The sequence below is a fragment of the Staurois parvus genome, unplaced genomic scaffold (genome assembly GCF_062004578.1).
Source record: "Staurois parvus isolate SC_StPar_1 unplaced genomic scaffold, SC_StPar_1.0 ptg000783l, whole genome shotgun sequence".
Classification (NCBI taxonomy): Eukaryota; Metazoa; Chordata; class Amphibia; order Anura; family Ranidae; genus Staurois; species Staurois parvus.
This window is the reverse complement of record NW_028318579.1, coordinates 933,169-948,742: the sequence shown is the minus strand read 5'-3', so window position 1 is coordinate 948,742 and position 15,574 is coordinate 933,169. Positions and strand designations below refer to the sequence as shown.

The 15,574-nt window shown below is 45.4% G+C and overlaps 1 protein-coding gene across 1 annotated transcript in view; it reads right to left on the bottom strand.

Moving 5' to 3' along the window:
* The window catches only part of TRAPPC9 (trafficking protein particle complex subunit 9), an 875,381-nt gene that overhangs the window by 674,876 nt on the left and 184,931 nt on the right, over positions 1–15,574 (bottom strand). The window contains exon 15 of the mRNA XM_089654645.1: positions 8,875–9,027. Within this exon, the coding sequence (XP_089510771.1) occupies positions 8,875–9,027 (153 nt within the window). The remainder of the gene's footprint in view (positions 1–8,874; positions 9,028–15,574) is intronic.

The following is a 15,574-nucleotide window of genomic DNA, read 5'->3' as shown; positions in this document are numbered from 1 at the left end:
TAAAAAAAGGCAATGCTGGAAAGGTGTCAGAACACACAGAGCATCGCAGTTTGTTGGGTATGGGGCTGCATAGCCGCAGACCAAAGTACACATGCTGACCTGTTTCCACAGCCAAAAGTGCCTACAATGGGGACGGGAGCATCAAAACTGGACTAATGGAAGAAAGTGACCTGGTCTGATGAATCAGGTCTACTTTTAAGTTGTGTAGATGGTTGGGTGCGTGTGTGTTACTTATCTAGTGAAGACATGGCACCAGGATGCAGTATGGGAAGAAAGCAAGCCAGCGGAGGCAGATACCACAGCATTCCTTCAAAGATCTAGTGGAGTCCATGCCTTGATGGGTCAAAAGGGGGCCCTACTCAATATGAGGTGGGTGGTCAAATATCATGTCTGTTTGTTGTAAATTGAGTACTAACACTGCAAAGCAACAAGTCCACTTTAATGCTCCACTGAGCTCACCTGAGCTACAAAAGCTCTTAGCTTTCGCATTACCGCCTGACACCTGCAGCCAAGCTTCTCAGAACCTTCTCAGACTTCACAGTTTCAGTTACATCTCACTAGCTCTTCTGCACCTCTGCAACATTCCTCGGCCCTACTGCATTCTCTGCTGCACCTGTGCAACATTCAGACGCTTCTGCATCTCTGCTGCCCTTGCAGCCCCCCTGCATCCCTGCAAGATCCACAGACTTGGTTGTACCTCTGCTGTACCTCACGGCCATCCTCAGTCTGTGTCGCAGCTGGATCCACAGTTCTTGCTGCTCCTGCAGCCTCCATGGCACATCTGCTGCTTCTGCAGCCTCCACGGCACCTCTGCTGCTCCTGCAGCCTCAGCAGCACCCACAGCTTCAGTCCGCCCTGCTCCTTCTAGTGAAATGACAGTCAAAGCACCGCACCTGCAGTCTCAGCGGAATCCACAGTCTAAACTTCTGCTGTGCCATCCCTGCTCCCCTCTCCCTAGCCCCTTGGGCCTCTCTCACATTGTAATTCCACATTACCTGACACCTATCACCTCTGCATCTGTCAGTACCTGTTAAGTGACCTGTAGTTCAGCCCTAATTCCCACAGGGATCTCTCCTGGCAGAAAACCAACTACCTCTTAATACAACAGGTCTCAGGGAAAGCACTGGCACCAAGGAGCAGGGTCTATATCTCAGACTGACAGAATGTTCAAGCAAAGCATGGATCCTTCCCAGGTAACCCTCCCTGGTACACTGCTAGCAAAATCTAAATCCTCTCTTAGACTGTCCGCAATTCATCCTGGGTGCCCTAACCACCTTTACAAGGCCTTCGGGCACCATACAGCTGATTTCCTCCTCAACTCTGCACCTTCCACCATCCCCTCATTACTCAAAAGGATCCTAATGGGGATCAGTGCAAAATCATTTTAAAACTGCAGAATCAGAATTTCCCAACTCATCGCTCTAAGGTGGCCGACATAAGCTCCATGTTAGCCAGAGATATCCTGGCCTGAGCTGCTCCCCTCTGGGAGATAGACATAATCCCTTGGTCTGCATGTCTGATGACCGTAGACATACCTCCTCCCCTGCTAGTGCCCTCCTATGCCTTTGCCAGGTTTGCATGACAGTGGGCCAGTATGCATTATAATATTGGACCTTGGGGCTGAACTGCCCTGGAACAACAAGGCCCTAATAGCCACATTTTAGCAAGGATTATATGATCCAGTCAAGGATGAACTGGTGGGCAGAGAATTAACCTCCTCTCTGGAAGATTTCATTTCCATCTTTATTCAAATCAATGTCTGATTCCATGAACACTTGCGTTGCCCCCAGCAGGGCTTCTACTTTGTTCTCTGTTCAAATGCATCTGAAGAGGTGGATGCCTTCCTTCCTTGCTTCTGGTAGAGGTCACCACTTCTATTATCCTAGGCCTGCAGCAGCACTTGCGTACCTTGAACTGGTGTATACTTGAAGTTCCGGCTCAGAAAACCCTCTGCCATTCCCAGCATTTTCCCCTAATTCAATTTCAAAGTAGTTCCACTGGCCCATGCTCAGGCCATGCTGCAGGTTCCTGCTGCCTATGCTGATTTCTTTGATGTCTTCGCTAGGAATGCTGCTAAAACCTTGCCTCGACACCGCTCCTTTGACTATGATATCAATCTACTCTCCAAATCAACTCCTTGTGGTAGAATATACCCAGTCTCACAGTCTCATTTTCTGAGATGCAGGCCATGTTCAAAGAATCCACCTCACTGGCCAGAGCTGACTTTTTTTTTTTTGCCGTTGTCTATTCTGCCATCCTGCATAAATATTGTCAGAAAATGTGGATTATATTACAATAACTGCGAAAAAAAAGCAGGCTGTATCCCAAGGCAAGAGTTGTGACTTTTTGAGCAAGAAGAAAAAGTTCCATTGCTCAGATACACGGTCTCAAAGTATCGACTCCAAATGAATGTCCTCTTCCTGCTAGCCTGACAGTAACAAAATGACCTTCCTTGGTGGCTCCTATAACTGCCCTTACCCATAAAGGTGCCGATGCCGAACACTGGCTTCTTATGGCCATTGAAGCTTTTTAAACTATGAATATGTTGGCTAGGTTTATGTTGGCCAGGCACAACTAAACCCTTCTACTTGGAAGCTGACACCTTCACCATGGGTGCTGGTGTTGTACTCCTTCAGACTGTGTATGGCAAAAAAAAAAAAAAAAAATGTACACATTTAGAAAAGAGTTATGCAATCAGAGATGGAAAGTTGTTAGCGCAAAAGTTGGTCTTGGAAGAGTGGCAGTATCTTCTTGAGGGTTCTCTATAATGTATGACCATTTTTACAGATTGCAAAAGCCTACAATATCTTCAGTTTGCTTTAATTTTGTCATTACATACAAACTTGGTTCCAACAATGTCTGAGCCATTGCTCAGTCTCACTCCTTCAACCTCTACAACAGAGAGACCAAAACCTTGATACTACCAAATCTTGGACTACAATCCTCCAGTGGGGCCATAGTTCCAAACTTGCATGTTATTTGGGGGTCGTTAGGATGTTCTTTCTGACCCATTGACACATTGTTGACCAGGAGTAAAGAATGATGTTAAAGACCTTGTGGCTGGTTATATCAGCTGCACCCTCTTCTTGTGCACTTTTCACTTTCCAAGGAACCCTAAAAAAGTCTGTCCATGGATTTTACACCCTCCAACGGCACCACAGTCATTTGGGCTGTGGTCGATAGGTTATCTAAGATGGCACACTTTGTTCCACTCTTCCTTCTGTCGCAGCCTTGGTGCCAATCTTTACTTGAGAAATTTTTAGAGTGCACGTGCTGCAATCTAATTTAATCTCAGAGAGGGCAGTCTAGCTCCCTTCCTGATTTTGGAGAGCACTCTGTACACCCATGGACATCTCTGCAATTCTGGATTCCACTTCTGTCCTAGTTCAAGTTAGCGCATAATAATTCTGTTAAGTCTAGTTCTAGGGAATCATCTTTCTTTGTTGTCTATGGCAGCCTCTCTCAAGCGGGGTGCCTTGGCAAAATGACTAAAAATGACCCAAAACTTGTATAAAAGCTAGCGGGTGGAACAAGCCTACTTTTTAGTTACACAAAGTCACAGGTTTTCATTGTGTACCACTACGACCTTCTAGCCGCTGGTATCCTGACAACCATCAGTTGATAAAGAGGATGTTAACTGCCTGAACAGCATCCTAGTTTGACCCTCCCCCGCCCCTCTCCATCAGTGCTGGGGTCACATTAACTCAGTGATAGAGAAAAACTGAGGGAGAAGAGAAACACTGGAATACTACTAAAGTGCAAAAGTGTATTTGCTTTGGAAAAATAAATCACCTCTAATGTTGGGTGTCCTACATGTGTAGCTCTTGCTGCATTATATAAAACTATTAAAATAGTTTTTCACATTTTAGAATGGGGTGCCTCAAAACTGTCCATAATTTGAAAGCGTGCCTCGGGACTGTCCATAATTGTAAAGGGTGCCTTGATTGAAAAAAGGTTGAGAAAGACTGGTCTATGGTATGCACTGCAGGCCCTGGCTCCGATCCCACTGACCCACAACATGCAAGCCCTAGGTACCATGTAGAGCTCTTTCAACACAATTGGGTCCCAGGTAGAAAAGAGTCTTCCTGATTATTCCACCAGATACAAAAGATTTGTGGACCATCACCTCACCAAAGTTATTGACTTCCATCCAGAAAATAAACTCTGGCACTCCGCAAAAAACCTTCACCTCAGAGATGCCCCCTGCAAAGTTTGTTCCATGCTATATTGGTCCTTTTAAAATCTTGACAAAGATCAATACAGCGTCCTTCACATTACACCTTCCTCCTTGTTTTAGTATCCCCAATTCCCTCCAAGCCACAATTCTAAAGCTGCTAGTTCGCAACAGATTTTCTTGCCCTACTCAAGCTTCCTCCCTGAAATACATATGTTATAAAAATGTAGATTCCAAGAAAACCTGAGGAAAGTTGTATTACCAGTTAGATTGAAGGCTACCCTTGCATCAGATATTTTTGCTCATCAGCTAGTATGAAAATTCCATCACATCTTCCCTCTGAAACCAGGCCCCCAAAGTGAGGTGAGGCCAGTTGTATGCAATTAAAGTATATCTAAAGCTAAGCATAGGGTAGAGCATGGAAGACACAGAACCCTTGTAATGTCTTCATTGCGGTCTGCTGCAGAGATTCATCCTCTCATCAGTCCTGATGACCACTGTCACAGAGACAGAAAATGATGGGTAACCTAAAAATGTTAAAGCTGTCATCCTTCTCTTCAACCTTGCATAGTTTATGAGCACTTAATTTACTTAGCCTAATTTCAATGTACACAAATGTACAATAAAGGCTGCAGCAAGTCAGCCTCCCCTACCCAACGCTTTCATTCACTGGATTTCAGTCCTTTCAATGATGAAGACTCACCGTCACATACGGGCTAACCTAGGGCAGTATTCATGGAAATACAGCCTGTCAAGAAGTACCCACTCCACCAGACTGACATTCAGCCATCAAGGCCTCAAATTTTCTTCCAGCTCCAGATGATTAATACTAGACCCACAGCTTTCAGTGACAACTCAGTGAGGAAAGAACAGAGGGCGCACAGGCCTAGCACATTACCATAAAAAATGTTTAATAGGAAATAAAGTAGGTGTTGTACTCACAAACGACAATAAAGTCAAGGCACATCATAAAAGAACAGCTGGGTCAACACCGCGCTGAGTAACAATCCGCAATAGGGAGTGTAGACATCCAATAGGCTGACGCGTTTCGAGGACTTCCTCAGAGCCAACTCAATAGTTGACCCAGCTGTTCTTTTATGACGTGCCTTGACTTTATTATCGTTTGTGAGTACAACAACTAATTTATTTCTTATTAAACATTTTTTATGGTAATGCACTAGGCCTGTGCGCCCTCTCTTTGTTCTTTCCTCATTCAGTATATTTGGATTCCCCCGGTCTATTGAGGGCAGCAAGGTGTGCATGTTCCAGGACATTCTTAATGTGGTTGTAGCCTGCATCGAGTCCATCCCCAAGCGCTGGAGCATTTGTGTTTAGTGACAACTCAGTCTCTGTGATGAAAATGTAATATGGAGTGCGCTTCCAGCAGAAACACTGGTACGCATGTATGTGTAAGGGATCGCCGCGACGCTGGTCCCGGCACAGGCGCAGTGCGCCGTCTCATGCAAGGATGCGGGCACTAGGTCCCGGCCAGCCGCGGCGACGGAGTCCACGCATGCGCACTGGCGTTCGCGGGTGCGCGCCGTGCACCAATGACAGCGCAGGGCACGGTATTTAAATCCCCCTGGTGCTGTCCCTGGTTGCCGAATGGTCTTTTCCTGTTACCTGTGTTCCTGAATCTGTTAGTGAGTATTTCTGATCCGGATTGCCTGACGTTGCTGATTTCTCCTGTCCTGACCCCTGGCTTGCCTGACCTCGCTCCTGAATACCCCTTTATAGATCTGACCTTCTGTTACTGACCTGGCATGTGACCTGACCATTCTCTGCCTGCTGCTTTGTACCGCACCGACCCCCCGGCTACCGACTCGGCTTGTCTGACTGTGCGCTTGCTCATCCATCCATCCCACCGGAATCTCCCGGCCTCCTCACATCAGGCTCTCACCCTGCGGGAGCCTCTAGTGGACTCCTCTACCACTGGTGGGTGTACCCGGTAGTCGCGACCTGGTCTCGGTACACTCCAAGTCCATCGCCACCATCAGGGGCCCTGGTGAACAAGTGATCCGGGACTTAGACTCCGCACTCTGGGGAAACCTGACCAGTGGGTTGCTAGAGGTGCTGCCAGGTGGTCCCTTACAGTATGTTGCACTTCAGAAGAGGTCCACTTGTGTGGCGACACATACGCGTTTAAAGCCAAACAAAAAGGCTAACTCCAGATAACGCTTTTTAGGCAGTTAAAACAGCAGGTCTTTTTTTTACTGGGGAAAAAAGGTTTAAACCATAAGAAATAAGAGAGGAGCTTTCTAAGCAACCTCAACGGTCTAGTTTAGCTTGCCTCAATCCATGTAACTGTCACTTTTGCAGGACAACTTGACCTGTGTGTAAATGTGATAAAAAAAATCGAAATAAAGGCATGTAATATTAAAAGAAAGGAATTCATATAGTGAATACCATCATTACTGTTATTAATCCCATAGAGTTACCAGAATACAAGATTTTATACCTTTAGGGGCTCTTTAAAGCAATACAATTGAGAATGCTATCAGCATGTGCTGCCAGTATGAAGATGATGACTGACTGTACATTAACGTGACATCTCTGCACACCACAGGAAATTGTTGCATCCGCTGTCTCAGGGTAGCAGTACACAGGAGAGCCCTGAGGAGGTATGATGTGTTTTATATCCACTGGGATAACCTGTCTTCCAAGTACTATTAAATAATACACCCAAGTACAGTATATACATTTCTCACATTCAGGTTTTTAAAGCAAGCTTATCCTCAACATAAAATCACTCCACTGTAACATTTACTCTGCATTGTATCACAGAAGATAAAGACATCCTTTTTTCAAGAAACAATGATTCTTCCAGAAGTGTTTATCAGGGGCATGTGATGGCACGAAAACCTTTAACCTACATAATTTGCTATCCTTACCTTTTAACTAGTAAGAAATTAACAATGGAATTGGATAGTAAAGGCTACGAATGCTGACCTGAAATTTCTAGTTCCCTGGTTTTATGTTGACCAAATAGCTTCAATACATTCTGGAAGAGGCATGCAGATGAAGAATTTCAACTTCATTGGCAACATGCCTGATCCTGAGAGTAACAGATCACTGATGTCAGAATGGCAACCCATACGTCTGTAAAAGTTTTAATTTATCAGGATCATGGTGTACAGTACCTAGTAGTAACGGGTCACATTCAAATGGACTTGATCTGTAACAGTAAAGACGTTTCAAATCTTCTCAAAGCCACTTCTTCAGTTCTAATGAGTGTCAGAAAGATACCCCACCATTTATATCCACAAAGGCATCACACACACCCTAATCCATCCACCTCGGAATGTGTAGATGTTGATTGTCCAAGAACAGGATGGAAGGTGGAACCCCCCACCGCATAATCCCATCCTATGATGCCTGGAGGTCTGTAACAGGTCAAATGCGATTTCTCCTGTGCTCCGGGACCCAGGCCGGTGGTGAGTAGATGAAATCAAACTCCGAAAAAGCAACCACCGGAGTATACAGGGTCGCGAAGCTCCAAACCAAGGCTGGGGAAGCCCGAACGGAACTGTGAAGTGAAACAACAAGAAGCGCACCAACCTTGCGCATTACCTCAGTAACCAAAATTTATTTAGAAAAAGAATGGCTCTGAGGAAGAAGGCATGATCTTCGAAACGCGTCAGCTGTACTGAGTGGCTACCCCCATGATGGGATTCGCGCTGGCCTCTTGCCTTTGAAGTCCCTTGGAGGACTTACATGCCTGTTTTTATTCGATGTTTGTGAGTACCATTCTTTTACTAAATAAATTTTGGTTACTGAGGTAATGCGCAAGGTTGGTGCGCTTCTTGTTGTTACACTTCACAGGTCTGTAACGGGTGCCAATCCTTTACAAGGCTTAAAGTGTGAATAGTTAAATAGCCAGGATAGAGATGTTAAAAAAACATTATAGGTGGAAGACCAGATGGTGTCAAAGGCTCCCACCACCACTCAGGGATGGCTAGAGTAAGGTGTTGGTGCTACCTGTATGGATATAAATGCTGGGGCATGTTTCCTGACACTCATTCGAACAGAAGACGTGGTTTGGAGAAGCTACAAAACATGTTCAACATTACAGAACAAGCCCAGTTGAAACTGACCAACTACTATTTACTAATGGAAACTGAGTAAACAGCATTTTCAGAAAGAGAGATTAGCAGGGGCAGCATTTGTATTTCTCTTAGTATAGGTTTTCCATTAATATAGCATGCCTCTAAATTTACAGCTATCACATGTGGAGGAAAAGAACATAATTAAAGGAGAAATAGGGCCGAATCTCTTTTGGTGATACTTCTCCTGTGAGTCACAGGACTTCACTTAGTTCTACACTCCTATGACACAGATTCATCTGACAGTGGGCTAAAGTCCAGACAATAAAGTTGGGATCCGCCCAAAATTCCTGACCTGCAGCTCTCTCAGCTTTCAGGTTTCCACTGAGAGCCTCAGCCAGCTGCTCCCTCCCTCTTAGCAATCTGGCACTCCAGTGAGAACTGGAAGAACAAAGCATATGGCAGTGACCGACAGTGTTCAGAACAGACCCGAGAAGTGAGCAATCAATGGTCTTTGATTGCTCAGTTCTTGATGTAGAGCCGGTGAGGACAGATGCAGTATCAGATCGATGCTGCATCCACCTAGGTGAGCATGTATGTTTATTTTGTTAAAATCCCGCAAATCTCTTTTAACAGACAGCGACACAGACACCTTACCATCATTGAGATCCTGCAAGAGATTTTCTTGGCATGAGAAGTCCAGCTTCACTTTGATGTAGACAGTAAAAGTTGCTGTTTTTCCTGGCTTCAGTGGCAGTTGGGAGAGCGTCTGCTCCAGATCCCATGTCAGGAAATCGCCATACAATTTATCTGCAGAAACAAGGAAGATATTCAATGATCCTCTTTGATTTTCAAAAAATAAAGGTGGGGTGGAAAAAAAAACAAACATACATGAAAATAAAGGTATTACAGCTATTTGAGGAATTGTAAAAGGGAAAGGGTACTGTGAAAGTTAAGAGGGCAAAGGACTAGTCCTCAGTATTGCAGGTGATCTCTCTGCAGCCAATCTTTTCACCATTACTAACCCACAATTCTTTGTACTGCACTGTGTCTGTATGGGGATGGTCATCTTGGTAGAGTCAAGGCTTTGCTTCCTTAAGTCAGAATTTCCTCCCTAATGACTGGCAAAGTAATGTTCAAAAAGCAGCAAAAGACATGGAGGAAGCCCAAGTTCATCAAATGGATGCACCAGAAGCAGGGAGATACTTTCAATGCAATGCTTCATGTACAGTTTCTACTCCAGCAAGCTGATCAGTTAGTAGCACAGTAATGACATCACAAAAACTCACTCCAAATCTGGTAAGAGGTCAGAGGCAACAATAGATGATCTCACACTGTGGATATACAGCTATGAGGCCAAAAGGTACAGGATTCAGAGAAGGGATAGAGAATACAAAGCATGATTAACTAATTTGCTCCAACCTGAGAAAAAAAATAAACTTCCTTACCAATAAAGATATTCGATGCTCCCTGGATCAACAATATACAAGATCTACACGAGATCTATTGAGCTGGTTACAACCAGCTCAGCAGTTATACAAATCTAATTGTGAAGAACTCTTTCCAAATGCAGAGGTTAAAACTCTCCTCCTGCTTATTTCATCTGCACATGACTGGACAAATTAAGTGAATACACACACAACTTGTGTGAAATTTCTCAACTCCCTGGGTACTTATATTGACAGTGGAATGAAAACACCTGTTGGTCTAGGTGACATATCTGCATGTGTATGGATACCATCAGACCCCAATTGGATCTGACACAAGGGAGATTAAAAAATGTAAAAGTTTCTTTCAATGCATGGAATTCTAAAACAACAATGTTTTAATGCTAACCAACAATCTAGAAGTTCATTGAATCTCTAAAGCAGCCTTTCCCAGCCGGTTTAACCCCAGAGGAACCCTTGAAAACATTTTAAGGTCTTGGGAACCCAGGTTAAAACCAATTCATTGGTGGCCAGTGGAAAGAAGCCTGGGCCTTGCCTGCTAGCTTGGCCCAGGTACCATGCCTGATCCAGAGGGAGGCCCTGGGAGGGATCCCCCTGATGACAGAGGGCCTAGTGAGGAGAAGGAAGAGGTGGAGGACCTGACTGTGAGTCCAGGCCCTGGTGAGGATGTGGATGTCTTCAGACAGAAGATTATCGATCGATTCTTGACTATTGGAAGAGCTGAGGAAAAACTTAAAAGTTTTGAAGGCTGATCTTAAATCCTTCAGAGTCAAATACTGCCAGGCCTGGAGTGAAGCCGGAATTACAACAGATGGAGAAGGTGAAGAAACAATCTTTATTACAAGAAAAGCTGAAAGCAAGAAGTGAAGCAATTAGAGAAGTTTGACAATGAGAGGCGATTTGCCAGCCAAACATCAGCGAGTTCTGGGGATCAGCAGCCTCAGGTAACTAATATAAAAGATGCAGCACTCTTAATATATAATACAGTGAAATAGTGACATATAATACGCAATCTTATGCGTTAATGGGTGAACATATAAGTGATGTCTTTAATGAAGACAGTATTAAATAAAATGTGACATCATCTCATAATGACATATCAAACAGCAAAAAACTGAATATGTATGAAAGTCCTTGAAGTATTCAATCAAGATGCGCTGATTTTCCCAGACATTTGTGCAAGTGACTTCAGTGATATGAAGGAAAAAGAGGTGTGCTTGCACTCACCAGACGTATGATAGTATTACGCATGTAATATAAGGGCACTAGTAGTCATCTGGGACTCGGTAGGTAAAGGCACTCCAATGATACTGGTTACAACCTGGGGAAGACCTCCAGACCTCTCGGTGGACCATCTTAATGGACGAGGACTGCTCGCTGTAGTTAGTACTCGGTATACGATGGACTCAGCAGAAACACCACCTTATATTAGCTCAAAGTAAAGCCACCAAGACAAAGGGCAGCTGCCAAAAAGTTTTCATATCTTCACTTGCTTCCTCCGCATTCCCCAGGTAACGAATGACATGGATCCATCTATCTCAGCGTCTCCACCCCCATGTCAGGCTGCGGAGTTGTCAGCGGCAACCAGCCAGGGGTTGTGAGTGAACATGGCACCCTGACCTTCATCCATCAGATGGAGTCACCCCTGAGGGCAGACAGGTTTGCCTTTTCTGATGACTCTTCAGAAGTCCATGAGGATGGACAGAGGAGGTAAAGACCAGCAAAGCCAGTACTGGTGGAGAAGTCCCATTACACCAAGATGGCTCCTTCCAACATGTCTGCCCCACAGGCTGCGGTGAGTGCTGCTGATGAGAAGGAGCTCTGCAAACAGCCTGCTGTGGAGGAATCCTCAGCCAACTTGGAGGAAAAATCCTGGCAGGTGGAGTTTTGGTGCCAAAGATGGTTTCAAGGCAGCCTTTGATAAAATCGGTGACGATCCTAGTTTGTAATGAATCCATACCAGAGGCTGATTTGGCAGTGTGGCTGCACTGATATGGCGAGGTTCTCACCCCACTGCAGAAGGATCTGGATGAGCATGGGATATGGACAGGGGCCTGGACAGTGTCGCTGCAAATGAGGGTGCTGGGTACCCGCCCTGCTCAGCCTTTCTGGGGAGGGAAAGGCTGACCACTTTCTATCAAGGTCAGCCTAAGGTTTGTAACAAATGCGGATAGAAAGACCACTTTGCATCGTCCTGTACCATCAAGAAGTGTTCACTGTGCCAGGATTTAGGCCATTTGGCCAAAGAATGCACCCAGATTCGGTGCAATTTGTGCCAGCAGCTGGGTCATCCATATAGTCAGTGCCCAGAGGCACTACACAACCTGCCAGGGTTGGAGGCTGAGCTGCAGAGGCTGGATAAAGAAGATGAGGGAGCTGATGCTAGGGAGGAAACTGTTGTTGCCCCTCCTGTGTCTGTTGTGTCAGATTCTGTTTCCCCTAGTAATGTCCTCCCCGAGTCTGGCCCTCCTGTTCCTAATCCTACTGTACGTACATCCTCCAGACTAGCGGAAGATGCTTGGGGGGTGGGTTTAGCAGATCTTCCTTCTCCGTCTACTCCACCTCCGGTACCTGTCCCACTAAAGCGCAAACGTGGTCAGGAGAGTGTGGGGGTAGTAGAAAGGGGTGGGGCCGATGGGGCTCAGGGAGTGGATTCAGCTGATGAGGGGTGGGAGAGGGTCAAGAGGAAGAAAAAGAAGAGGATGAGAAGAGCTGTCCTTTCTTCCTCAGAAACAGACCCAGGAGGAGTCCCTCTTGGCAACACCTATTCAGTTTTGTCAGGTGATGAGACAGAGACTAATTTAACAATTTCTCTATCATCTATGGATGAGGGGGAGTCATATACTCTGAAGAGAACTGTTTCAGGTGATGAGAGTGTGGTAGAGGTTAAGAAACGACTACCCCAATCAACCTGATGGCAGTTCCCACTCTGTTAAAGGTGGCGACCATTAATGTCGCCAGCATTAAATCTGCAAGAGCTCGTGATATGGCCTTATTTTTACTCAGCGAGTTTGATGCTGAGATTTTATTTTTGCAAGAGACCTGGCTCAATACATTGGCCGATGTCCATCTAGCAAAAAGAGTGGAGATGTGGTCCCTCCTTTTGGTCTCTTGCGGCTGAACCTTGCAGCGGAGTTGAGGTGCTTTTTATAACCAATATGGTAACGTGCCGGAGGATAATTGAGGTAGAAATGGGGCGATGCATGGTCTTAGACGTCTCTGTTAGGGGGCAGGATCTGCGCCTGATCAATATCTATGGACCCCAGTCAAAATGAGACAAGAAATGCCTCCTCACAAAGATCAAGCATTTCCTTTTTATGTCCCAGCAGGTTGTCTTTGGAGGTGACTTTAACACCATAATTAGGCCTGAAGACAGGAGAGGCTCCATAGACAGTCTGGGTTATGATAGCGTTTTTCTCAGAGATATGGTTAGACAGGCATGCCTGGTAAATATGCACACATTAAGCACATTTCAGAGAAGGAAGTCAGAGCCGGATATACAGGTTTTTTTAAAAAGGAGAACTCTGCTTTCTCAGCTCCTGAGTTGAAGGCGGTGGAGTTCTCTGACCACTGTATGCTGTCTGTGACTCTGAATGCCTCGGGCACTCCACCCAGGGGAAGGGGTGTCTGGAAACTAAACTCGGCTCTCCTAGAAGATGTAGAGGTAAGACAATCCTTTGAGGATTTTTTTCGGGCACAGGTTTCTATTCTAGACTTTTGCAACAGTATGTCAAAGTGGTGGGAGCTTGTGAAACAAAGGGCGATTGGACTTTTCAAGGCCATAAGTAAGAAGAAGCAACTTGGCATGTATATTGCCTACCAGCATTTGTGGAGGAAACTTGATCATCTTGTCTCATATAGAGGCAATCCAGGGGAGATCTGAAGTAAAGCTTCTTCTTAGGAAGTGTCTCCTTGGTTCTGGAGAGGGATTATGGGAAATATCACTCACCTGATCCTTACCAGAACTGTAAGCAAGGCATATCACTTAAGACGGTCATTGGCCCGAAAGACAATACAGGTTCCCTGAAGTCCAGATTAGAGATCTTGGAGATCTTCGGGTCATATTATGAAGACCTTCTGGGAAGAAAGGACCTTAGCCGGGACAAGATGAAAAGCTTTCTGGATTCTATTCCAGGATTGGGAAATGGTACATTGCTTTTGATGAATTTGACAGAACCAATTTCAGCGGATGAGGTAGTTCGTGCTATAGACAAGCTGGCTACCAAAAAAATCGCCTGGGCCAGATGGATTGACAGCTGAACTTTAAAAGTGTTTTAAGTCCATTCTGGCTCCCTTTTTAGCAGAGGTTTTTAACAGCTGTCTAGAAGAGGGTTAGCTCCCTCCCTCCATGAGGCAAACTACTGATTCTTCTGTCAAAAGGTAAAGACCCCTCAATGCTTAACAGCTGGTGCCCCATCAGTCTTCTCAATGCTGATAGAAAGATCTTGGCAAAGATTCTTTTTTGGCGCTTGTTGTCAGTAGCAGGTGATTTGTTGTCCAGCCATCAGCACTGTGCAGTCCAAGGTAGAAGTACCTTTTCAGCAGTTTTGGCTGACCGGGAGGCTTTTGAGCAATGCAGGGTTGCTGGATGGACAATGTCAGGGCTCCCAGGTGTGACCAGAGATGTGTGACTGACGCAGGGAAACGCAGACCTCAGATATGTTATAAACAATATAATTTATTAACACTAACAATACAAACATAAACGCAGTGCAATACTAAAACATAATACAGTGCAAACAAACCAAACCACCCACAGATAACAGTACATACAAGCAAGCGTCGTCAGGCAGGCCGGGTCAATATCAATAGGGCAGGTAGGTACAGGGGGAGCAAGCGGAGATTGGTCAGGGTCACAAGCCAGGGATCAGAACAGGTAGCAAGCAGCGTGGTACAGAGGGTCAGACAGAGGGATGGTCAGGAGCGAGCCGGGATCAGAGCAGGAGAAGTCAGCAGCGGTTCAGAAACAGGATGCAGGATGCAGGACAGAAACAGGATACAGGGCCCAGGACAAACACACACCAAGGCAGAGTCTGTGGGTCTGGCCATCCCTTAAATACCCCAGCATAATCAGTTACAGGTGTTAGCTGGCTGCAAAGTTGAGTCTCTGATTGCTGGGAACACCCGCTGGCCAGCCCTGGTACTGCAGATCAAAAGGCAGGTGAGTCCCACCATAGCTGGCCAGTCCATTCCTGACAGACAAAGTACTTGCTGGCATTGGATCAGGCAAAAGCTTTTCATCGAGTGACTCATGAATATCTGTGGTTGCTGCTTGGTAGATACGGCCTGCAGGGAATGTTTATAGATTGGCTGATAACATTATATAGAGGGGCTGAGAGATTCCCATTTGCTAATGGTTGAGTTGAATGGCCTTTTGAGGTTGGCTCTGGTGTGCGCCAGGGATGTCCTTTGAGGCCCCTGCAATATGCTTTCGCAATCGACCTCTTAGTAAGAAGGCTAGAGGGTTGATCATTGTGTGGGGTGCCTCTGGGCATTGCTGGTGCGCCAGCTTGTTTTGCAGATTTTGCTATATTTATTTTCGTTTTTGTATAAATAAATATGTATACAATTATTTATTTTTTGTATATGATTTTATGTTTGAGTACAAGACTTTTAATAAAGAAAAAATGGGAAGATTGGTCCTAACATTGGTGGTCAGTGGGAAGAATGCTCCTTACATTGGTGGTCAGTGGGAAGATTGCTCCTTACATTGATGGCGAGGCGGAAGAATGCTGCTTACATTGGTGGTCAGTGGGAAGAATGGTGCTCACATTGGTGTTCAGTGGGAAGAATGCCCCTTACATTGGTGGTCATTGTGAAGAATGCTCCTTTCATTGGTGGTCAGTGGGAAGAATATCCCTTACATTGGTGGTCAGTGCGAAAAATGTTCCTTACATTGGTAATCAGTG